Source organism: Pelodiscus sinensis, chromosome 8 (genome assembly GCF_052426305.1).
Source record: "Pelodiscus sinensis isolate ZL-2025 chromosome 8, ASM5242630v1, whole genome shotgun sequence".
NCBI lineage: Eukaryota > Metazoa > Chordata > Testudines > Trionychidae > Pelodiscus > Pelodiscus sinensis.
In genome coordinates, this window is record NC_143059.1 from 67,064,146 (window position 1) to 67,085,603 (window position 21,458).

General features: G+C 47.1%; 1 protein-coding gene across 2 annotated transcripts in view; it reads left to right on the top strand.

Annotated features, from left to right (window-relative positions):
• Positions 1 to 20,109, top strand: part of XPNPEP1 (X-prolyl aminopeptidase 1) — a 62,005-nt gene extending 41,896 nt beyond the window's left edge. For both annotated transcript variants that reach the window (XM_075935514.2, XM_075935515.2), the window contains 10 exons: positions 865 to 915; positions 2,607 to 2,665; positions 3,200 to 3,277; positions 5,160 to 5,231; positions 8,266 to 8,326; positions 11,309 to 11,378; positions 13,691 to 13,864; positions 15,115 to 15,191; positions 17,002 to 17,100; positions 19,545 to 20,109. In XM_075935514.2, coding sequence (XP_075791629.2) covers positions 865 to 915; positions 2,607 to 2,665; positions 3,200 to 3,277; positions 5,160 to 5,231; positions 8,266 to 8,326; positions 11,309 to 11,378; positions 13,691 to 13,864; positions 15,115 to 15,191; positions 17,002 to 17,100; positions 19,545 to 19,673 — 870 coding nt within the window. In that variant the 3' untranslated portion in view covers positions 19,674 to 20,109. The remainder of the gene's footprint in view (positions 1 to 864; positions 916 to 2,606; positions 2,666 to 3,199; positions 3,278 to 5,159; positions 5,232 to 8,265; positions 8,327 to 11,308; positions 11,379 to 13,690; positions 13,865 to 15,114; positions 15,192 to 17,001; positions 17,101 to 19,544) is intronic.
• The last annotated feature ends 1,349 nt before the right edge of the window (positions 20,110 to 21,458 follow it).

Consider the following 21,458-nt stretch of genomic DNA (forward strand, 5'->3'; position numbering starts at 1 on the left):
TGATTTATGTGACTCATATTCAACTTGTGGTCCCTAACCCCTAGATCCCTTTCTGCCGTACTCCTTCCCAGACAGTCGCTTCCCATTCTGTATGTGTGAAACTGATTGTTCCTTCCTAAGTCGAGCACTTTGCATTTGTCTTTATTAAACTTCATCCTATTTACTTCAGACCATTTCTCCAATTTGTCCAGGTCATTTTGAATTATGACCCTATCCTGCAGATTAGTCGCAACCCCTCCCAGCTTGGTATCATCTGCAAATGTAATAAGCGTACTTTCTATGCCAATATCTAAATCGCTGATGAAGATATTGAACAGAGACGGTCCCAAAACAGACCCCTGCGGAACCCCACTTGTTATGCCTTTCCAGCAGGATTGTGAACCATTAATAACTACTCTCTGAGTACATTTATCCAGCCAGTTATGCACCTACCTTATAGTAACCCCATCTAAGTTGTATTTACCTAGTTTATTGATAGGTAAAATGAACCATGGGAACAATTTACCAAGGGTCGTGGTGGATTCTCCACTGGGGACAATTTTCAAAAGAAGGCTGGGTGGCTTTCTGAAAGCTCGGCTCCAGGGATTATATTGCGGGGCATTCTGTGGCTCGTGTTATACAGGAGGGCAGACCCAGATGATCACAGTGGCCTCTTCTGGCCTTGGAATCTATGAGAACACTTCCAGTGCATCACAGAAGTTAGAGGCTAGAAAGGCTGCTTGGATCACTTATCTCATCTCCCTGCCAGCGTGCCCTGTCTTAATAGCTCATTGTCTTTTCACAAAAAAAAGACTTTTCTTCGCAGCTTTATAAATCTGATGTGCACTCAATTCCCTTTTTCTTTTTTTGCTTATTTTAATACAGATTAAAGATGCCGTGGCTCTGTGTGAGCTCTTTAACTGGCTAGAGAAAGAGGTAGAGTATGAATTTCTTGTGTTTTGAACTTGGGTAATTTTTTTTTCATTTGCATGCGCTTTTCAATGCTGTGGAATTTCTTTTGAGTAGGAGAGGGAAGGAAAAGTGCCCGTTTTTATTTGGTTGATTTTGAGGCTATGGTTTTGAGTCTGGTTTCCATCTAAAGTGGAATGAGAATTTGAATCATGCTCAAAAGGCAGATCAGGCAAATTTGCCTGAGTGGGTGAGGAAGGGCTAATAAAGGAGGTACTATTTTCCTGCTGACTTTGGTGTAGTAGATGGCAGAAGAGTGTTGCATGATACAGTGCGGTGTTTCAGGGATGTTCTCGAGGTAAGCAGTGTTGCCCAGTGGTTATGGCAGTTTGACGCCTAAGCCCAAGGTCACAGTTTCGAGAGAGTGGAGGGGGGACAGTAGCCTTGCGCCCCAGGTTGTGGCTTGCTTTTCTCCCCGTTCCCCTGATGTTAAGGGAGCGAGGGGAAAGTACTTGCATTCTATGAATTACTCCTCTGCCCCCTCCCTTGACCAGCCAGGAGTGAGAGGCATGCACAGAATCCAAGTACTTTCCCTTTGCTCCCTTATCGACAAGGGTCTGTGAAGAAAAACAAACAGCTACCCCTCCTCTCCCGTACCCGCTGCTCTCTTGAAACTCCATCCTTGCCTAAGCCACACTGATGTAACCTGTTTGGGTGCCTTCATGAGTTCCACCGGATGCCTCCCGCATCCCACTGTAAACCTGGCCTTAGGCCACATGACCAGTGTCCTGTACTGCCATTCACCCATGGTATGAGCTTCGGCAGATCTACTGCAGCTGTGTCTCCATTGCCCTACTCCCCTCGCTAAAATGGTTAACATTATTTTTTGTGTAGTGTTTTGAGATCTGTGGCTTAGAGCACTCTCTGAGCACGGGTAGCTTTTAGAAGTATAATGGGTTTAATTATATTTCCATAAGTGCATTAGTGCCTTAGATGCTACCGCAAATTGGCATTAGCGCTAAAGCCACAGATGATTGAAATGGAAAGCACTGGTTACATCCAGTTTGATTTTTCACCATTTATTCTAAACGGGTGCCTTTCCATGTCGCTCCTGATCTTCGAAACAGCTGCTGCCATGGGTGACATGACTTCTTTGGGCAGCTTCATTGAGGTCAGGGCATACTAGAGTGGCTGCTTGCACCACAGCGGCCCTGAAACACTGATGTTGCATTGGTCTGTTTCATGGCCCACTTGGCACAATGCCTCTCCATCACGGGAGGAGGGTCCATGAAATCAAACCCAACACACCTCTCTTCAGAGTAGGTGGTGTAAAGGCTAAGGGGAAAGTCTCTTTCATCGTTGGCTTGCGTCCTTTGTAGGGCTGCCAGGTGTCCAGTTTTGGCCCGCACAGTCTGTTATTTCTGTCCCCTGTCCAGAAAATACTGGACATGTAAATTTTTTTTTTGCTCAACCAAGTTTTTTTCCTGCCATGTTTGGGATTTTTGGTGAAAGCGTCTGGCAAGGCTATTGCTTCGGTTGATCTGAGGAAGTGGGTCTGACCCACGAGAGCTCATCATCTAATAAACCATCTTGTTAGTCTTTAAAGTGCTACATAGTCCTGCATTTTGCTTCAGCTACACCAGACTAACATGGCTACATTTCTATTACTATTCCTTCGGTAGGTGACTTGATAACTTTTCCCTCTTCTCGTCCCTTAGGTTCCAAAGGGATCTGTTACTGAAATCTCAGCTTCAGACAAAGCGGAGGAGTTTCGCAGGTAAAACAGCAACAACAACAAAAACAAACAACAAAACGAAAAACCCCAAAACTGCAGTCAGGGCATTTTTCTGGGTGGTTTTCTGATTCTTTGTTAATTTCCCCTTTTCCTGGTACATGTTGTCCAAGGCCAAGCAGCTTTCAGATGGTTTGATTTGGGCACTAGTAAAAGAGGTTTTGTGGCCACTGGGTTAGGATCTTGCAGGGGAGCAACTCCTGACTTTCCTTGCCTTCTTCTGCTGCTGGTTATTGACTTCTCCCTTAGCCAAGCAGGGGGAGAGAAAGATAGCAGGACTCAGCCAGTTGGGACATTACGGCTGAACTTGCTTGGCTCCTGTCTAGCAGTAGAACAACCTCTAAGCAGATGGCTGCCGGACTGAACTGATCTGTCTGGGGAGGGGAAAGGTTTTGGGTGAGGTGAAATGGAGGCGGGGAGGAGGTTTGGGAGCTGGCTGGAGACTGTTTTATTATCTGAGCGGTGCTGGTGACGTGCACTGGCTCCAGCTCAGGTCTCACTCATGGTCTTTCCTTTCAGCCAACAGAAGGATTTTATCGATTTGAGCTTTGCTACCATTTCAAGCACGGGCCCGAACGGCGCCATCATCCACTACAAGTAAGAGAAGCGCAGCCCCTCGGCTCTTCAGCAAACACACTTGCAGTAGCTGGCATGGCTTCCCCATGGAGCAGTAGCCAGGTTGGGAAGAGCTGGCGTTGTTTGGTCCAGGCAAGGAAAAAGACATCCCTGTCGCTCGCCTACTGGCTTGACGTTGGCAAAGCTTCCTTCCCCAGGGATCCCAGTGCACTTCTGGAGATGCTGATGCTTAGATGCCAGTGTTGAACCAGGGATTCCTGGCCAGCAGGGGACCATCCCAGGTGGTGGCTGGCTCAGCCAATACAATGGGCCCCACTCCTGTTCCGAGGAAAATCCAGAGCATCCCGCCTGTACCCAATTGAGGGCTCAATTTAAGCAACCCCACCCTTTCCTTTTTGAAGGCTCATGGTGTAGAATCATAGAACACTAGAACTGGAAAGGACCCTGAGAAGTCATCCAGTCCAGTCCCTTGCCCTCATGGCAGGACCAAGCATTATCTAGATCATCCCTGACAGATGTCTGTCCAACCTGCTCTTAAATATCTCCCATGATGGAGATCCACAACCTCCCTAGACAATTTATTCCAGTGTTTAAGCACCTGGACGTTAGGAGAAACTCCCTGCCAAGCCTAAGCCTCCCTTGCTGTAATTTAAGCCCATTGTTCTTATCTTATCATCAGAGGTCAAGGAGAATTTTTTTTCCCTTTTCTCCCTGTAGCACCCTTTTAGGTACTTGAAAACCGCTATCATGTCCCCTCTCAGTCTTCTCTTTTCCAAACGAAACAAGCCCAGTTTTCCCTTATAGGTCATGTCTTCTAGACCTTGAATCATTTTTGTTGTTCTTCTCTGGACCTATCCTTATCCACAGGGCTCAGGAAGGAACCTGGTCAATTTAAGAACCTTCCCTTTCCCTCAGAGCTCCGGATGTTTAGGGCACACACGGAAGAAGCAAATCTCTTATGCTCACAACTCCCATATACAACAAATGTCACCTGGTGGCCAGGTAGGGCTTCCCGGCATTGCCTCCTTCCCAAGCAAGTTGTTTACACTTTATCTTTCATGCCCCAGGGTGACTTAGTTGTGACCTTTTCTGCTCGTGCAGATGGTCAGCGTTCAAACACCGGTCAGAGCTTGTCTGGCACTGGATTGAGTCTCTTTCTCTAGCCTCCTTTGTTTCCCAGCATCTGGGGGTCTCTACTGTTTTGCCTTGGTGGTTATAGCTCTCTGAGGCGGGTTCACCTTATTAGCAGCAGAATATTCCTTGTGTCAGTGGGGAACTCCCTGAGTTTCACCCAAGGCTGGTTTACTTTGGGGAAGGGGAAAGGTTTGATCAGGTCTCAGGCCTGTATTCCAATGTTGGAAGTGGAGGTGAAGGCCATGGATAATGTAACCCGTGGCATGGATCCATGGTGATGGCCATGCAGGGGCAATGACAGTTCCACCCTAGCATCCGCCAGACCCGGGTCTCCAGAGTTGTTTCTGAGAGGAAGGTGAGTTGGCCACTCTGGGCTGCCTTCTCGGGTGGCTGGTTTGGATTCTTGGTGCTGTGAGAAAAGGGCTAGTTATTTTGCAGACTCAGGTGGCTCCTGATGAGAGACAGAGAAGACGGTAGGTGTGTGTGGGGGGGGGTGGGGGGCTAGGAAATGGCTCCTGAAGAGGGAGAGGAAACTGTGCCGTAATGAGGCCAGGTTGCAGGTTGAAGAGTGGGCAAGGAGGAGCCTGTGCCATTCGCTAGGTGGAATATGCTCCTCTCCGCATCTCATGGCTCAGTCATTGTGCAAATCCCATTGGCCAGAGGGAGCTGCCTGATCTAAACTTGCCCGTGATGTTGTCCTTCAGCAGCTGCATTGGGCCAGAGATGTTACAATTGCAGAACAAACATTTTTTTCCATTTAATTGAATAGGCCAGTACCTGAGACCAACAGGACTTTGTCGGTGAATGAGATCTACCTGCTGGATTCTGGAGCTCAGTACAAGTAAGTGGAGGAGGGCGGCCGTCACTCTTATTTCAGTTGGGATCACGACACTTTGAGCGTGTAATCTGCAGGGCGGGACTTGGCGTTGGTGGATGTGACGATGTGTCATTTTGAATGAAACCCTGTAATGCCGGCCCTGGCTCCCGTGTCCTGAGGGTGGTGGCAGTTGATGGGAGATTGCACAATAGTGATTAAAAACAAAATCATTTCTAGGTCACCCTTTTGACTTGAGCCAGGGGCGTGGGGCCATGAAAATAATCCGCCGCTTTGCTGGCATTTGCATAAGAGCAAAGGATTGAACGGGCAGTTATTGTTAATAGGGTTCACTGGTGTGATGCTTACAGACCAGTTTGTCATCAGGTAGCTGCCCCGGGCATTGCCTCAGGACAGGGCCCGGTGCGGCAGTTGCTCGGGGTGCTGCCTCAGGGCAGGGCCCGGTGCGGCAGTTGCTCGGGGTGCTGCCTCAGGGCAGGGCCCGGTGCGGCAGTTGCTCGGGGTGCTGCCTCAGGACAGGGCCCGGTGTGGCAGTTGCTCGGGGCGCTGCCTCGGGGCAGGGCCCGGTGCGGCAGTTGCTTGGGGCGCTGCCTTGGGGCAGGGCCCGGTGCGGCAGTTGCGCTGCCACCACATCCCTGACGCTCTGGTGACTTATGGCTTGGCCCTGTGGCCGGGTCACTGGGAATGTTTAACCCTCCCTTCCCCTCAGAGATACCTCTGCCATGGCCTCGCTTAACGACCATTGGCAGGTCCCTGAGGATCCCAGACAGTTCGATATCCGGCCGGCCTTCTCTCCAGGGAGGCTCTGCCGGGCTGCGATCCCACTCCGTTCCTGGCTTCTCTCCTTCGTAGCCAGTCGCACCCCCATGAACTCTCCCCTTTCCAGCCCCTCCCTGCAGCCCAGATGTCACTACGGGCAGGGCCGATGGTGCTCACCACAGCTTGTCAACCCTTCCCAGCCCGGGTGGGATTTGAATGCCCCATTCCAGGAATGTACAAAGAGGGATTGTACAATGCCCGGAGGCTCTGGCAGTAGAAAGGCTAGGTGGTGCCATTCAGGCTGGCTGGCGTGCTGGATGCTTACCAGTTCTGATTAACCAGGGCAGGGCTAGAGTGGCTTCCCATCCACCGCGGACCGGAGCTGCTCCGGGCGTCCAGCCCAGCATCTGTCCACGGTGGGCTCAGGTGCGTCACAGGCATGGGTCTTTAATGGACCACTCCAGCCCAGCCTCCCTTAAGTGATTAACCAGCTCAATGTAAAGTAAACATCATATTTAACCAGTTAGCCAATTACACAGGATTTTTACATCCCTAGTCACGACTGAGCTTTGATTCTCCCCTAACCCCAGCGAGGAAGCAGAAACAGTTACTTCCCCCTGGAGCCTGCAGGGGAAGGGGCAGAATCAAAGCTCTGTTAATTCCCCACCCACGTACATGGGAGGATGGAGTTACAGCTCTGCTGACCTGCTCCTGCACTTCAACCATGCTGCACAGGCTACCTGCATCACTAGTAAGGGCACGTTGGGCAAGAAACCATGGCTTCCACTGTTAAGATGGTGCCCACAGAGGGATGCCATGTCAGGGATGAGGGTACTGTTCACTCTGAAACCTAGTGTGAAGTCATGGTGCCTGAATTCCTGTCTGATCCCTAGAAAGACTTCAGTTGTGAGCTGTATTACCAGGGAAGTCTGTTACCTTGGCTCATGCTGTACTTGTTTGATAGATCAAACTGATAGCCTACAGCTCCGCGTTTGTTACACTAGGACCTTTCACAAGCGCTAACTAAATAGATTAAAGGCATTTTGTTCAGCAAGGGAGCAAGGTGGACTTAATCTGTTCTTTGTGATGAATTGTCTCTTTGGAGCATTGGCTATTGTTAGCGGTCGTTTAGAAAGGGCTTTGAAAAGGAAGCACATGAATATACTTTGATACGATTTTTGCAAGTTCTTTTCCCTCTGGTGGACTAATTAACAATTCCTTTGGTGTCACAGTGAAAAGCAGACGCTTGAATAAAATATGAGTTCAACATCGATGGTATTTAGCACAGTGTTGGGGCAGAGATGTTGAGTTCACCGGAGCTGAGAAGTTAAATCCTGAATGTTTTATGAGCATGACCTCTATGGGCCAGGGTAAAATTTATGCATGCGGACTGACATTTCAAAAGTAACTGGTGATTGGGGGTTGAATGCCAAACTTGAGATGCCTTATGGGGTTTCATTTTCAGAAAGTAGGTCTCTAGCACTTTCTGAAAGATCAGGGTCTTTTGAGGGTCTCAAACTGGGCAGCCTCAGTCATGACTCACTTCTGAGTATTTATCCCGAAGTCAAAGTAAGCCTTAAAACCATTGACATGTCTTTTTGCAGCCGGTAGCTATCATTTATGCATCTGGCTTTTTGAAGAATGCAGTTGTGGATTTTGTAGGTTTCAGTAATCACACTTAAAAACGAATTTATAATTATCCCTTCTCAGCGCAATTGTGCGGCATGCTGTGCATGGGTTGTCCACTCTAGAATTAGCTGCATTTTAGTGGCACTCTAGCGGTATAATTTGATCAATGCTTTGGGATGAAAGGTAACATTTGAATGTGAATCTGTACCGCTGCATACAGGACATGGTTGTGTTCAGGAACTCTTAGATACAGCCAGATGTGATCACTATGATTAGCTATAGAAATGTAGCCGTGTTAGTCTGGTGTAGCTGAAACAAAATACAGGACTATGTAGCACTTTAAAGACTAACAAGATGGTTTATTAGGTGATGAGCTTTTGTGGGCCAGACCCACTTCCTCAGATCAAATAGCGGAAGAAAATTGTCACAACCATATATACCAAAGGATACAATTAAAAAAAAATGAACACATATGAAAAGGGTTAGCTAGTGTGACCTCCTGCATAACTCGGGGTGTAGATTGTCAGCTGCTGACGCCTGCTTTTTGACTGAGTTACTGGAAATGACAGCACTTGAGCTTCATTATTGGGGAAAGGTGTTTTCTCTCCATTTGAGCTTGCATTCTGAGACTGACTGAGCTCCTGTTTCCAAGGGACGGCACAACAGATGTGACGCGGACAATGCATTTCGGCACCCCCTCGGCATATGAAAAGGTAATTGAACATCTTCTGCTTTGAGAGCAGGCCTACAGTGTTAGAGCTGTTTAAATGATCATTTACTACCACGTGCGTTTTTAACGGACTTTAAAAAAGTAAAACCGATGTATGCAGTAGAAAGCTCCCTAGTAATTACGGAGTCAACGTGGCTCGTTTTGTCCCTAGTAGCATCGATGAGGATTCTTAGATTCCGAGTCCAGAAGAGGACCACTGTGATCATATAGCCTGGCCTCCTGTAGTCCGTAAGAGTTGCTCAAAACAATTCCTAGTTAGAAAGGAAGCTGTCCGAATTCAGCGCTCCAAAATGTAACCAAAGAAAATACAAAGAATAGCACCTTCCCCCTCGCAGAAGCCACATGTCCCACCAGGAAAAACTACTTTGATGGGTAACTGACCCTGCGATCACAAAGCTCAAATGGTGCGGCTGTGCAGGCAGGGCTTGCCGAACAAAGGAAACGCACTGGTTTCACTTACATGCAACTTTCCCTGCTGGTCTTCCCCTCCTCCGCCCAGCCTGCAGTGCCTTCTGGGGTGCAGAAATTTAGGCTCAGTCTACTTTAGAAAATTAGATCCGTTTAACAGAGGTGTGAAAAATCCACACTCCAGAGCGGCGTAGTGAAGCCGACTTAAGTCCCCATGGGGACGGCTCTAGGTGCACAAATCCTTGGCCTTAGCCAGCCTTCTGTCCTTGATATGCGCTTTCTCTTCCTTCCCCAATTGAACAGCACTCTAAACCCCTCCCTGGAACCCTGAATGTTGCCCCTGGGGGGGGGGGGGGGGGCGTTCCATGTGGGTTGACTAAGATTTCAGGAGCCCGTTAACCCCTTTCTCCCATCCATGGCTTGTCAAGAGGCTCTCATATTGGTTTGAAACTGGAGTACGCTGCTGTAAGCCACTTTTAAACCGATATCAGGAAATTCATACTGGTATTTCAGTAATCTTGACTTTTGATACTGTCCCGTATGACCTTCTCATAAACAAACTAAGGAAATTCAGCTTAGATGGAGCTACCATAAGGTGGGTGAATAACTGGTTGGAAAACCATTCCCAGATAGGGTTGCCAGATGGTTGAAACAAAAATATACTGAACACTCCTCCCCCCCAAAAAAAAACACCAGGAAAAAATTCTATTGCAGGGGAAAAAAAAGGGGGGAGACCAAAGTTGTTGAGCGGGGGAAAAAAAAAAAGACTCCAAGGACTTAAGCCAATTTTTTTTTTAAAACAGCATGTGAGTGCAGGGAACAGGGGTTTGTAGGGTTGCCAGGTGCCCAGAATTTTTGCCTTCTGTCTGGGGAAAAAATTCAGAGAATACCGGACATCTCAGGTGTCCGGTATTCTCTGAATTTTTTTTACCGGACAGGAGCCGAAAATACCAGGTGAATACCGGACACCTGGCAACCCTATTCCCAGAGAGTAGTTATTAATAGTTCACAGTCATGCTGGAAGGGCATAACGAGTGGGGTCCCACAGAGATCAGTTCTGGGTGCAGTTCAATATCTTCATCGATGGGTTAGATAACGGCATGGAGTACGCATATAAAGTGTGCAGGTGATAGCAAGCTGGGAGGGGTTGCAAGTGCTTTGGAGGATAGGATCAAAATTCAAAATGATTCTGGACAAACTTGAGAAATAGTCTGATGAGATTCAATGAGGACAAATGCAATGGACTCTACTCAGGAAGGAACAATCAGTTGTACACATACAAAATGGGAAATGATTACCCAGGAAGAAGTATTGCAGAAAGGGATCTCGGGGTCATAGTGGATTATTCTAGGACGGATTAACACAATTGTGATAAGCAAGACACAAGAAGTAATTCTGCTGCTCTATTTCATGCAGTGTAGGCCTCAGGTGGCGTATTGCGTCCCGTTCTGGGCACCACATTTCAGGAAAGATGTGGGCAAATTGGAAAAAGAGCAACAAAGATGATTATAGGTCTAGAAAATGTGCCCAAGAGGGAAAGTTGAAAGAACTGGGTTTGTTTAGCTTTGCTGGTATTGAAAGAAGAATTGAATCTGCTGGAAAAGAGAAGACTGAGAGGGCACATAATAGTTTTCAAGAACCTAAAAGGTTGTTTCAAATAGGAAGGAGTAGAATTTTCCTCTTAACCTCTAAGGATGGGATGAGAAGCAATGGGCTTAAATTGCAGCAAGGGAGGTTTAGGTTGGACATTAGGAAAAACTTCCTAGCTGTTGTCAGGGTGGTTAAGCACTGGGATAAATTGCCAAGTGAAGTTGTGGAATTATTGGAGGTATTTAAGAGCAGGTTAGATAAACACCCGTCAGGGATGGTGTAGATGGTGCTTGGTCCTGTAGTGAGTGGAGGGGATGGGACTTGTTGTCCTCTTGAGGTCCCTTCCAGTCCTATGATTCTATGACGTTAAAATCATTGCAATTTTGCATTTATACCAGAACTGTTTGTCTTTCCAAATACTTATAGGAGATCCCCTGTTTTACAAACTGTTTTGTGAACTATTGAGGCATTCATATAATCAAAAAGTTCAATAAAATAGAAGATCTTAAAATGACAGTGGGCATGGTACATAAATTGCCATATGGGTGCAATGCATCACTTTCTTCTTGACTTTCAAACCACTGGAAGGCTATTTCCGATGCACGGAAGGCATAGGACCGTGAAGGGCTGGCTACTTGTTCTTTGACATCATTTCTGTTATGAGTGGGTTTTTTTTTTTTTTTTGGTCTGCTGTTGGGAATTTTTTTTTCGTATAACTGGTTGTTCGTAAGGACAGGTGTCCACCGGCACTCGCTGGAACCCGTTTGGGAGGATTCAGTCCAGTCATTATTAATTCTCTTGCTCTGAATTGTTGTGCTCATGCTTTGCTTTAGGAGCACCTACTTTATGGAGCCTAGCAGAGCTTCTGTAATGCTCTGAGGGCCACACATTGCAGCCCTCTTTTCAGAGGGAGGAAGGAGGTTGCTTTTTATCTTCACGTGCCTCACAGGGTGCTTTTCGTTGTCAGGAATGCTTCACCTACGTCCTGAAGGGCCATATAGCTGTGAGTGCCGCCATCTTCCCTAACGGAACCAAAGGTTGGTGGCTTCGTTTGTCTCACTTAGTTCTGCAGCTGCTGGTTGTTCGGCGTCACCTGTTGCCTGAGCTGCGGCCTTCCTACTAAGATTTTCCATCCGTGAACGGAGTGTGAGTTTTGTCTTGTGCACCAGTATTGACATCATGTGCACAGCCTCACCATGGCCCGGCTCCAGCTGTGGCATATGGGGCATCCCTCCCCACCATGCAGCCTGGGCCGCCGGGGACTCTTCCCCAGGACACTCGCTCCAGCCTGGGACACCCACGCGCCACCTGGGCTGTGTGATGGCTGTACCCGGTCGGGACTGTGGTGCTGTTTTTAGCACTGCCGCCCTGGCCCAGGAGCAGCTGCACCGTGGCCCTGGCAGCAGTCCCGGAACACAGGTCAACCACCTGCCATGCGGCCCCACCTACTATTTTTAGTACTGCCCCTTCCCAGAAGTAGTTGGGGCTGTGGCTGTGTGGTAGCTACTAGGGCCGGGACCATAGCTGGGGCCATGGTGCTATTTTTAGTACGATGGCCTAGGCTCCAGCTTCCAGTTGCCCTGTGGTGGCTTCCCAGCTGTTCTTGGGGTGGGGTAGCCACCCGTCACATGACCCCACCCCTGGGAGTAGCTGTGGCTGTGGCTGTGCAGTTCTGCTGAAGAGGTGGGCGGGACTGAAATTTTTGGTATGCGCCCATGCAGGTTTGCACCTTAGAGAGAGCCCTGCTCAGGTGTGTGGAGAATCGTGACCCTTTCGAAAAATATTATGTTTGACAGTTACAAATATAGTTGGCAGACACAGAAGTCTTGTCTTTAGTTGCATCTCTCTGTGTAACCATTACATTGCATCATATTTATCCAGTTAGCTCGTTTAACTCCATTTGTCAACAAAACTCTTGGAGTTTAGTAAAGGGAGTTTGTATCTCTCTCTAGTTCTACAGGTGTAATATTTTCATTGCTGAGTTGCATGGCAACAAATCATTGGTCACCTAGAACTTTACACTTGTCTGGGGACTGTATATGGGCACAGCCTGAGCAAGCAGAGATCTCAGATCACCTGTGTCAAAGGCAGAGGTGTTCATCTCAAGCTAAAGGAGAATCTCTTTTGGTTGTTAGAAGTATAGGGTGTCTGACACACACAATTTTCTGATTCCATCCAGTAGAGGGCAGCGATGCACACGTGCACACAGCAGCCAGCTCCTTGCAGTGTTGTTCCGTCCTACATAAGATACCCAGCAACGATGTCTCTTTCAGTTGGGCTAGGTTCCATTTATGATGCATGTCAAATACAAGCCAGATTTTCACGTGGATGTTGTCATTGGGCAGTTAAGCCCAGTTCTGGTGCTTTAGGGAACTATTAGGGGTGTTTGTGTGTGCGCGCATGCCAGGGTAAGAGAAGGCCCTTTTATCCTCTTATTCTCACCCCCAGTTTTTTTGCTTCTACTGTACTTGGAGTGACCGCCTCCAAGTCAGGCATTCTCGAGGGGCCATTCAGCCTCTGGAGTTTGAGGGAGAAAGGGGCTGGTGGGGGTTGTGTTTCTGAGAGAGACACGGTTCTGAAAGCCCAGGGGATCGTGAGCCTGGAATTCTGTACTGAAGAAGAGACTTGGCCTGTTACCCAGGACGGTGTTCGTGGTGGTCTCCCCCCCACCCCCTCCCCGAGACATTCTCCAGCAGGCTCTTTATAGTTGCCTGGTCCAGCTCCCCATGGGCTGGCTCCAAAGATCCTTCACAATGAAATTACATCAAATGCAAAAACGATAGCAAAAGTCCTCCGTCATGGTGTTTTTCTGGAGGCAAGGGGTGTTTCTGTCTATCTTCCCCAGACTGGGAAAAGGGCATTCTGCATCACCCGTTTCCTCCCATCATAGATGCTTTCCTGGCAGACAGGCCTTCGGCATAGTCACCTCCGGGTAACGAGAACAGGAAGCGTTTTGTCCTCCCTCCAGAGTTTTTGTCTTAATTGGATGGGTGATTGATAGGCTGGGAGAAGAGGGAAGGCCTTACCTCCCCACCCCCAAAGCTTCTGACCGCAAGCACTTAAAGAAATAGGTCTCTCTTCTCCCCAAGACTCAATCTCCCTCTCCTCCCACATCTGTCTCTGCTGTCCCTCAGGGTCTCTATTTAGTGGAGACTCTTCGGAACAGGTAGCCCGGACCTCATGGCTTTTTTCCTTAAAGAGCCACTGTATCCCAGTACAGGTCTGGGGACGTGGTTCTCTTCCATTTACGCTCCAGTGTCCCATGATCAGATCTGCAGGTGTAATAGTCAAAGGACTTTGTCCAGCTGGTTGCCCTCTCAAAATGTCTCTCTCTTTCACTGGCTTGCAGGTCACCTTCTGGATTCCTTTGCCCGCTCTGCGTTGTGGGACTGCGGTTTGGATTACCTGCATGGCACAGGACATGGAGTTGGGTGTTTCCTAAACGTCCATGAGGGCCCATGTGGCATCAGCTACAAAACGTTTGCAGATGAACCTCTGGAAGCTGGCATGATCCTGTCTGATGGTCTGTAGTAGCCGAGATTATATTCTATTCTATTCTGTAGTCCACTGAGGACAGGTGTGTTAACAAGCTGCTTAGGGAGCAAATCTGAAAGACACTGGGTGGTCACTGGGGATAATAATATTTAGTGCAGAAGAGGGGTGAGTGAGACTAAATCATTCAAAAACAACAAGCAGTCCTGTGACACCTTCAGAGAGTTACAAAAATGTATCGAATCATGAACTTTTGTGGGTAAAACCCACTCTCACAAAAGCTCATAGAATACTAGGACTGGAAGGGACCTCGAGAGGTCATCGAGTTCAGTCCCCTGCCCCCATGGCAGGACCATAGTACCTTATGGTTCTATATATTTTTGTTAGTCCCTAAGGCCATGTCTACACTAGGAAACGATTTCAAAGTAACTAAATTTGACTTAATAACTCCCGATTTTACAAAATCATAATAGCTTCTCCCCACTACGGGGAAGCCTCAAAATTAGTCCAAGTCTGGCTCTGTTAATGTGGATGCACTACCTCAACCTAGAACCGCAGGAAGCACTGTGGAGTAATTAGTTCGAATTACTCTGGGGAGTCGTTATTTCGAAATAGTGGCACCGGAGCATCCACACTACTGCTATTTCAAAATAACCTTTTCAAAACAAGCGTTATTCTTCGAGGAAAGCTGGAGTATAGGTTTTGAAATAAGCTGCCCCTTATTTCGAAATAACGAGCTTTGTAATGTGGACGTTCTGCTTATGAATTCAACTTAAGGAGGGTTATTTTGAAATAAAGCCCTAGTGTGGACCAGGACTCGCGTGCCACGAGATTACTCGCTGGTTTTAAAGTTACAGGCGAACACAGCAACCCCTCTGAGACATTTTAAATCATTCAAATTTGTTCCTTTGAGATCCTTAAATGAGGGGCACTGTGTACAACAGGCACTGTGTACAATCCCACCTAAAATGGGGTGGGATTTTTTTGGTAACTGGATTAGTAGAGTATTTGCAGAATTCTGGGGACTGAAACAGATGTGACCCACACTTTGTATTCTTCTCTTGAGGTAGAAAGGTGACGGCCTAAGCTGTGAGAACTCAGCCTGTCCCCCGACTTGGGCTGTGCATGCAGATTAGGTGGAATGGGAAATTTGTTCATCTCTCTGGGTGGCAGATATCCAGACTATTTAGCTATGCTAACGCCCCAGTAGGCAACTCACCTGTTGTGATAAGAAAGTGCCCGGCATGGCACGGACTGGCTGATTATTGTCTGTCTCTGCAGAGCCTGGGTATTACGAAGATGGGTCTTTTGGGATCCGAATAGAAAACGTGGTACTCGTGATTCCTGCCAAAACTAAGGTGAGTGACTCCAAAGCATACTCCAGAAGCACCTTATCCCTTCTCCAGGAGCTGGTGGTTGTAAAAACATGAACATCTCGAGAGTTGTGAATGAAAAGTCTGGAACTGGCCACAGGCTTGTGTTGCAGGCTTGGTTCCCACAGGTCTACTTTTCCCACGGGACTTGGTCAGTGCACGTACAAGGACTTTTCTCTCTAATGAAAACCGAGTCTTGGTCTCCTCCTGTAAACAGATATAAGGAGGACAGCATGGTTGCTGCTGTGGTCTGCACAGCTCAGTAGAAAAGGTCAGGTAAGGTTAAAATATGCGTAGGAGAATTCTAAATGTTATCTTTCTGCTCCGGAGATCCAGGGCCAGAGTCTCTGCATTCCTGCATTTGTGACACTTCAGAAGGGTTGTACAGTAACCCCTTGCTTAAAGGTGAAGTTATGTTCCTGAAAGATGTTATTTTAAGCAAAACCAGGTGACGCAAATCCAGTTTCCCCATAAGAATGAAGGTAAATGTGTGGGAGGGGGCATTAAGTTGCAGGGAAATTTTTTTCAGCAGACATATATACGTATACAGTATAAGTTTTAAACAACTTAGTCCTGTACGCAGCTATAACAACGGCGAAGCTTGTTTGAGGTGGAGGTGTCAGGGGATGGCATATTCCCCAGGGAGTGTCTTGCTACGAAATGATAAGCTAGCACTCAGCTGAGTGGTAATGTAGCCTCACACCCTCAAGGCAGCCTAGACTGAGACAGGAGGGAGGAAGCACAATAGACTCAGGGCAGTGGCTGCAAACACTTCCCTGCAGAAACTGAACATGATGCTGAACCGATGCTATTCTGCAGGAGCACAGTGCCAAGGAGTGAGTGTGTGTGAGAGAGAGAGAGAGAGAGCGAGAGAGACAGACAGACAGACATGCATTGCCCCTTCAAGTACACTGCCCTTGGAAGTAGACCAGGAAGTCCAGACTCAAGAATCTGTAGCTGTGATTTCCTGCTTTGTGGAGATGGGGTGTAGAGTGGGGAGTCTTGATGGGGGAGGCAAAGAGGATTCTTTGACACCAGCACCCTTCTTTCTCCCCCCTCAGCCCCTGCACAGCAAGCAGGAGGCTCCCGGGAGCAGATCAAGGGAGCTGATGGGGGGAGGAGGGTTACTAGCCCACCCTGGTTCCAACCCCCCACAAGGGCAGGCTGCTTTTCTAGAAAATCCTGCAAGTAGTGGACAAAGAAGGCAGCCAAATAACAACACTACAAGGAAGTATACTGCACAACTTGAAATGAGCATGTGTTCTAATAGAAAAGCAAGATAACCTGGGACAGTGTTACATGAGGAGTTACTGTAAAGCTAATGGGTTTCCGCAGCTGGAGACCGCTAGACAAGACAGAGACTCCAGCTGAAGTAGAAGCAGCATAGTCTATGTAGACACCGAAACCTGCCTGGCTGGGTGGATTATGTTTTCATTAAACGCAGGTGATTTTTAAAAGGATTATTTAATTGTATGCTACATTTCTGAGAGCAAAGTGTCACTAGAAATGCCAAAATGAGCAATTGTAGGCAGCTTCCCCTATACAAGATGGTTTCAGGTTTGGGCTTGAAAGGGCCGATCAAAGCTCATTGAAGCCCACATGAAGATGCCTATTGACTTCAGTGAGCTTTACATCAGGAACCTGCTACGTTTGCCTGGTGCATTCCAAATGTTTTCCCTTCTCTACCATGTATCAGCCAATCTAAGCACTGGGGTTGCACGTGTTATGCAGACCATTCCTATCCAGCCGGAGCAGTTTCCAATGACTAAGGATGATTTGCCTTATTCCTCTGCAGTACAACTTCAGTAACAGAGGGAGCCTGACTTTCGAGCCGTTGACCCTGGTTCCGATCCAGACTAAAATGATCAGTATCCCTTTACTGACGCAAAAAGAGGTAAGGGAAGTAGTGGATGGAGAGGAGCTGACGTATTCTAAAGGGCCAAAGGATCCTGGTCTCCCCTTCATCTCTCAGTAGGGCTACCTTGCGTCTGACGGTGATGTGACTTTGGCAACTCTCCTACACTCATCTCTGCTTTTCCTCTCTTCTTACTCCCTACGCCAGTGTTTTCCAAACGGGGTTCTGCGGAACCCTGGGGTTCCGCAGACCGTCAGAGGTTCCACGAGAAATCGTGGAATAAATAAATAACAATTTTTGTTCTTACAATGTAAGCTAACATATATATATATACACACACTAGCCAATAGCCCGTCATAAGACAGGATTTTCGGGTCTCTCCTCCACGTCCTATACCCTTTCTATCTTGCTCTTCTCTCCTAAGCCTCCAGTCTCTTGCTCCGTCTCTCTCTTTCCTCCTCCTCCTGCCTCCCGGCCCAGCTCTCCTTCATCTTCTGCCTCTCTCTCCCCATCTCTCTCTTTCTCTTCTCCTCCCCCTCCTGCCTCTCACTCTTTTTCTCTTCTCCTCCTCTTCCTGCATGGGGAACGTGGAGCCCAAATGACCACTTGCACTGCTTGCTCCCATGCAGTGGCCTGGCTGAGCAGTGCAGAGGTCAGCCGAGTGCCACGGCGGGAGGTGAAGGACAACGGCGCCACCCAGAGGCAACACCAAACGCTACAGCATTACAGAGTCACAGACATTGGGCTACTATGTATAGGAGATATAACAGCTCTTTACAAATAAATTTTCTTGATAATAATTTAGCAGTAATTGAATTGCGCTCCCCGCTGTCAACTTTTTCTGGCCAAGCAAACGCTTTCATAGGTAGGGGTTCCTCGGGATATGAAAAATTATTTTAGGGATTCCTCCATGGGAAAAAGGTTGAGAATCACTGCCCTATGTTACCTGCAGCCCTATCATGTAGCTGCTCACTTTGTTTCCTTTGTTGCAGCCTTTCTATTGTATTGTCCCCACAAACTTAGATCAGCTCCCCCTCCCCCTTTTCCAGTATATCCTCTCTACTCTTCCTTCCTAAGTTTTCCTGACCAGTAGCCCTGCCAGCATTCCCTTTTCTGAACCCGTGTCCATTGTGGCATCATCATCGGCCTTCAGGTCCAAAATGGTAGCCCGTACCTAGGTGGCTACTCTCACTCAAGGCTGTGTGTGTAATGAGCACAGGGCTCTCAGGCCCATGTATTAAAAAGAGGCCACTGAATTTTGGGGTGTCCTGTTGGAGACACTCATTTTTAGAGAAGATAAATTAGCCACAGAGCCAACTGAAGGCGAAGGAAAAAGCCTCCGCTCCTCTGAAAATCTGGTCTTCAGTGCCTCAGTTTTGACACCCCAGATTACAAGCCATGGTTGAATACATGGGCCTGGCCCTTTTCCCTTCTGCTTTGATGACCTGGTTACTCTTGGGACAATTAAAAATCCAGCAGGAAAAACATAAAATGTACAATATTTTCAAATTCTGCGTACTGCACTTGTCAGAATAACGCAATATAATTGCAGCGGTTTCAGTTATTTTTGGTCATTTTTATTTCACCAGACCTGTCGGCAGCTACATCTGTCACCATACAGACCACAAAAAAGATTCAGAAAATGATATTTGACAAATAGATTCCTCACTAGGCATATTAATACAGAACTCCGAAGAATTCATTTCAACTATAATACAGAACCATGTTTCCCGCAGCCTCCAGAAACAGTGCAAAGGCTGGGGGTGGGGGCAGTTAGGGATAACAGAGGAGCCGAGGGAGAGGGAAGTAATTGCTGGGAAGGAGTCTGGGTGTGAACTTGGAGCATTGTTGTGTGTGGGAGGAAAAATATGGAACAGGTTTTTTTGAGGATGGGGAGGAATGGGGAGGAAGCCACCCTCATGCAGACCCTGGCTAACTCCTAGACTATCCCATTTAGCTAGGTACATCTGCTCCATCCCCCAATTCCCTTGTGGCCCTGCACCCCTTCTCCCTCTGTCCATGTGTCCCTGCACCCCTTGTGCCTCTACTCCCATTCAACCCCTGCCCCAGTCTGTCCTCCTCCCTTTTTCAGCCCCTGTCTTACCCCTCTACAGCCCCGCGCCGCACAGTCTGTGTCCACTTAGCTCCTGTCTCCTTAACTGGCCTGACAGGCGCTGTGAAGAAGGCAGACTCTGCCTCTTTCTCTCCCCCCGGGGATGCTGTAAGTGGCTGCTGTGTTCTGTCACCACAGCATTGTCTGGTGGGCAAAAGAGGGAAGTGCAGTCACTTTTCAGCAGAAGCTTTTTTTCTGAGCAAACAAATGAAAAATACGTGCAGCTCATTAATTATGCACACACGCAGTAGTGCAGAATCCCCCCCACTGAGAAATGATAATGTTGCCCATGCAAAATGCAGGATGAATAGATTATCCTCTGCTCCTCTTCTTGATTTGCTTTAAACATGACTCCTCTTCTTTACTCTAGTGTGACTGGGTGAATGATTACCACCGGACATGCAGGGAAGTGATTGGGGAAGAACTGAAGAGCCAAGGACGACATGACGCTCTTCAGTGGCTCATCAGGGAGACAGAGCCCATCACCAAAATGTGTTAAGATCAATTTAAAAAAAAATAACTTTTTAAGTGGTTACAGTTAGAATCGTTCAGCCTTGAACTACTCTATTCCCCCAGCCTTCTTTTGAAAAATGGAAGTTGTTTGAGCAAGAGACTTTGATCACCATTTGAAAATAGTGGCAGAAAGGTGACTCTTTGTTTAGCTTTCCTTTGTGGAGGGGACAGGAGTGTTCTATCTGTGAATAATTTTTCTGATGATGAGCAAAATCTCAAATGTGAAGTCTTTTGCTTTTGAAATCTGGGCCTTGCTAAAACAATCATTTGATACTGACATGGTTTATACATTTTGGTTTATCACTGTGAAAATGCAGTGGGTTTACATTCTTGGGTTCCAGTTGCCAATACGCTGCTGATGTTAACTGTTAGGCTGACGGGCTTATGCTTCTGATCAGCTAATAAAAGTTTCAGAGCCCTGATTTGCTCCAATGCCTTCAGTCTCTTTGGTCTCTTTCAGTGGTGTAACTGATTTGATTGGTCTTTAAATTCAGAGCCATGCCCAATGCTCCCTCACTATGGGCACACCTGCTTTGAAATATGTAGACACGCCTTTCCCTGTACTTGGAGTTGGGGCAGGTGTTAAGAAATGTCATAGGAGTGCTCTGCTCTGTGGCAGATCTCTACACAGGATTGAGGACAAAATCCTATGGAGGTTTGTGCATGCAAAAGGTCTTGGTTGATACACCTGCCCATAGGTTACAGTATTTGTCTACTTATGTGGTGCCCATCCATGCAGTAAATGAGAATACAATGCCATAGAAATACCTGGGAGTAGTTGTTTAAAAAAAAGTCTAAAAAAGGTGGCTGCAAACCAAACAGGCTTGCACAGAGCTCAATTTCCAGCTCAGTCTGCCTTTGTTTACCAGGGAGTTACTCTATCTGGATCTCAGTACAACACAGAGAGCCCTCTAGTGGCTAAGCAGTAGATTGCAAATGAACATTTTTCACACATGCCCTGTACTCTGTATCCATGATGAAGAAAAAAAAATTCATCCTCCACAACCCACTTGTAGATTTCCCCATGGAAAATCTCATTGCTCATCATTTATTGAAGTGAAATCAGAGTTAGGCCCATAATGCATAATGATATTGTGATGATGTATTCACTAAAGCTCTTGAAGTAATGTTCCATCCTCTTGATGGAACCAAAAATTCAGAAACCTTCCTTAGAATAAGGAACACCCAGAGTTTTTCCATCCAGGTAGTAGATCTGATGTTGACAAGATGCTGCCAAGCTATTATAGCTCAAATGTATTTCTGTAATTTTTTTTTTGGAAAGTGAAAATGGTAATTAAGCCACATTAAATGGCATAGAGTGTGTTTAAATAGTCCTCAGCAAATTGGAAACCCAGATGCAGTGCGGATGCCTGACAACCAGCAAGTGAAACGGACTAGAACTAGGCAATGAAACTGAGCTATCTCCTCATTGACACAATCCAAGCTGAGGGAAAAAACCCAAAGTGAAATGCAAACATTAAAAAAAGTCAGCCACTCAGATTTTTAAATGGTCTTTAGACAAGGGATAAAACCTCTGAAGAATGGCTTTTTTTTTCTTTTTTTCTAAGTATAGCTTGTATCTTGATTGTGTCCCTGTTGGGTTGTGATGATATTTCAGTGCAAATCAGTGTTTTCTTTTGTGTGCACAGTGTTAATGCTGTTGTGAACATTGAAGAGAAACATCTTGCTTCCGTTTGCTGGGTGCTTCCTTGCCAAGTACCTGACAAGTGATATGACAAGCTCCAGGTTTGTACAAGGGCTTTCTCAACGA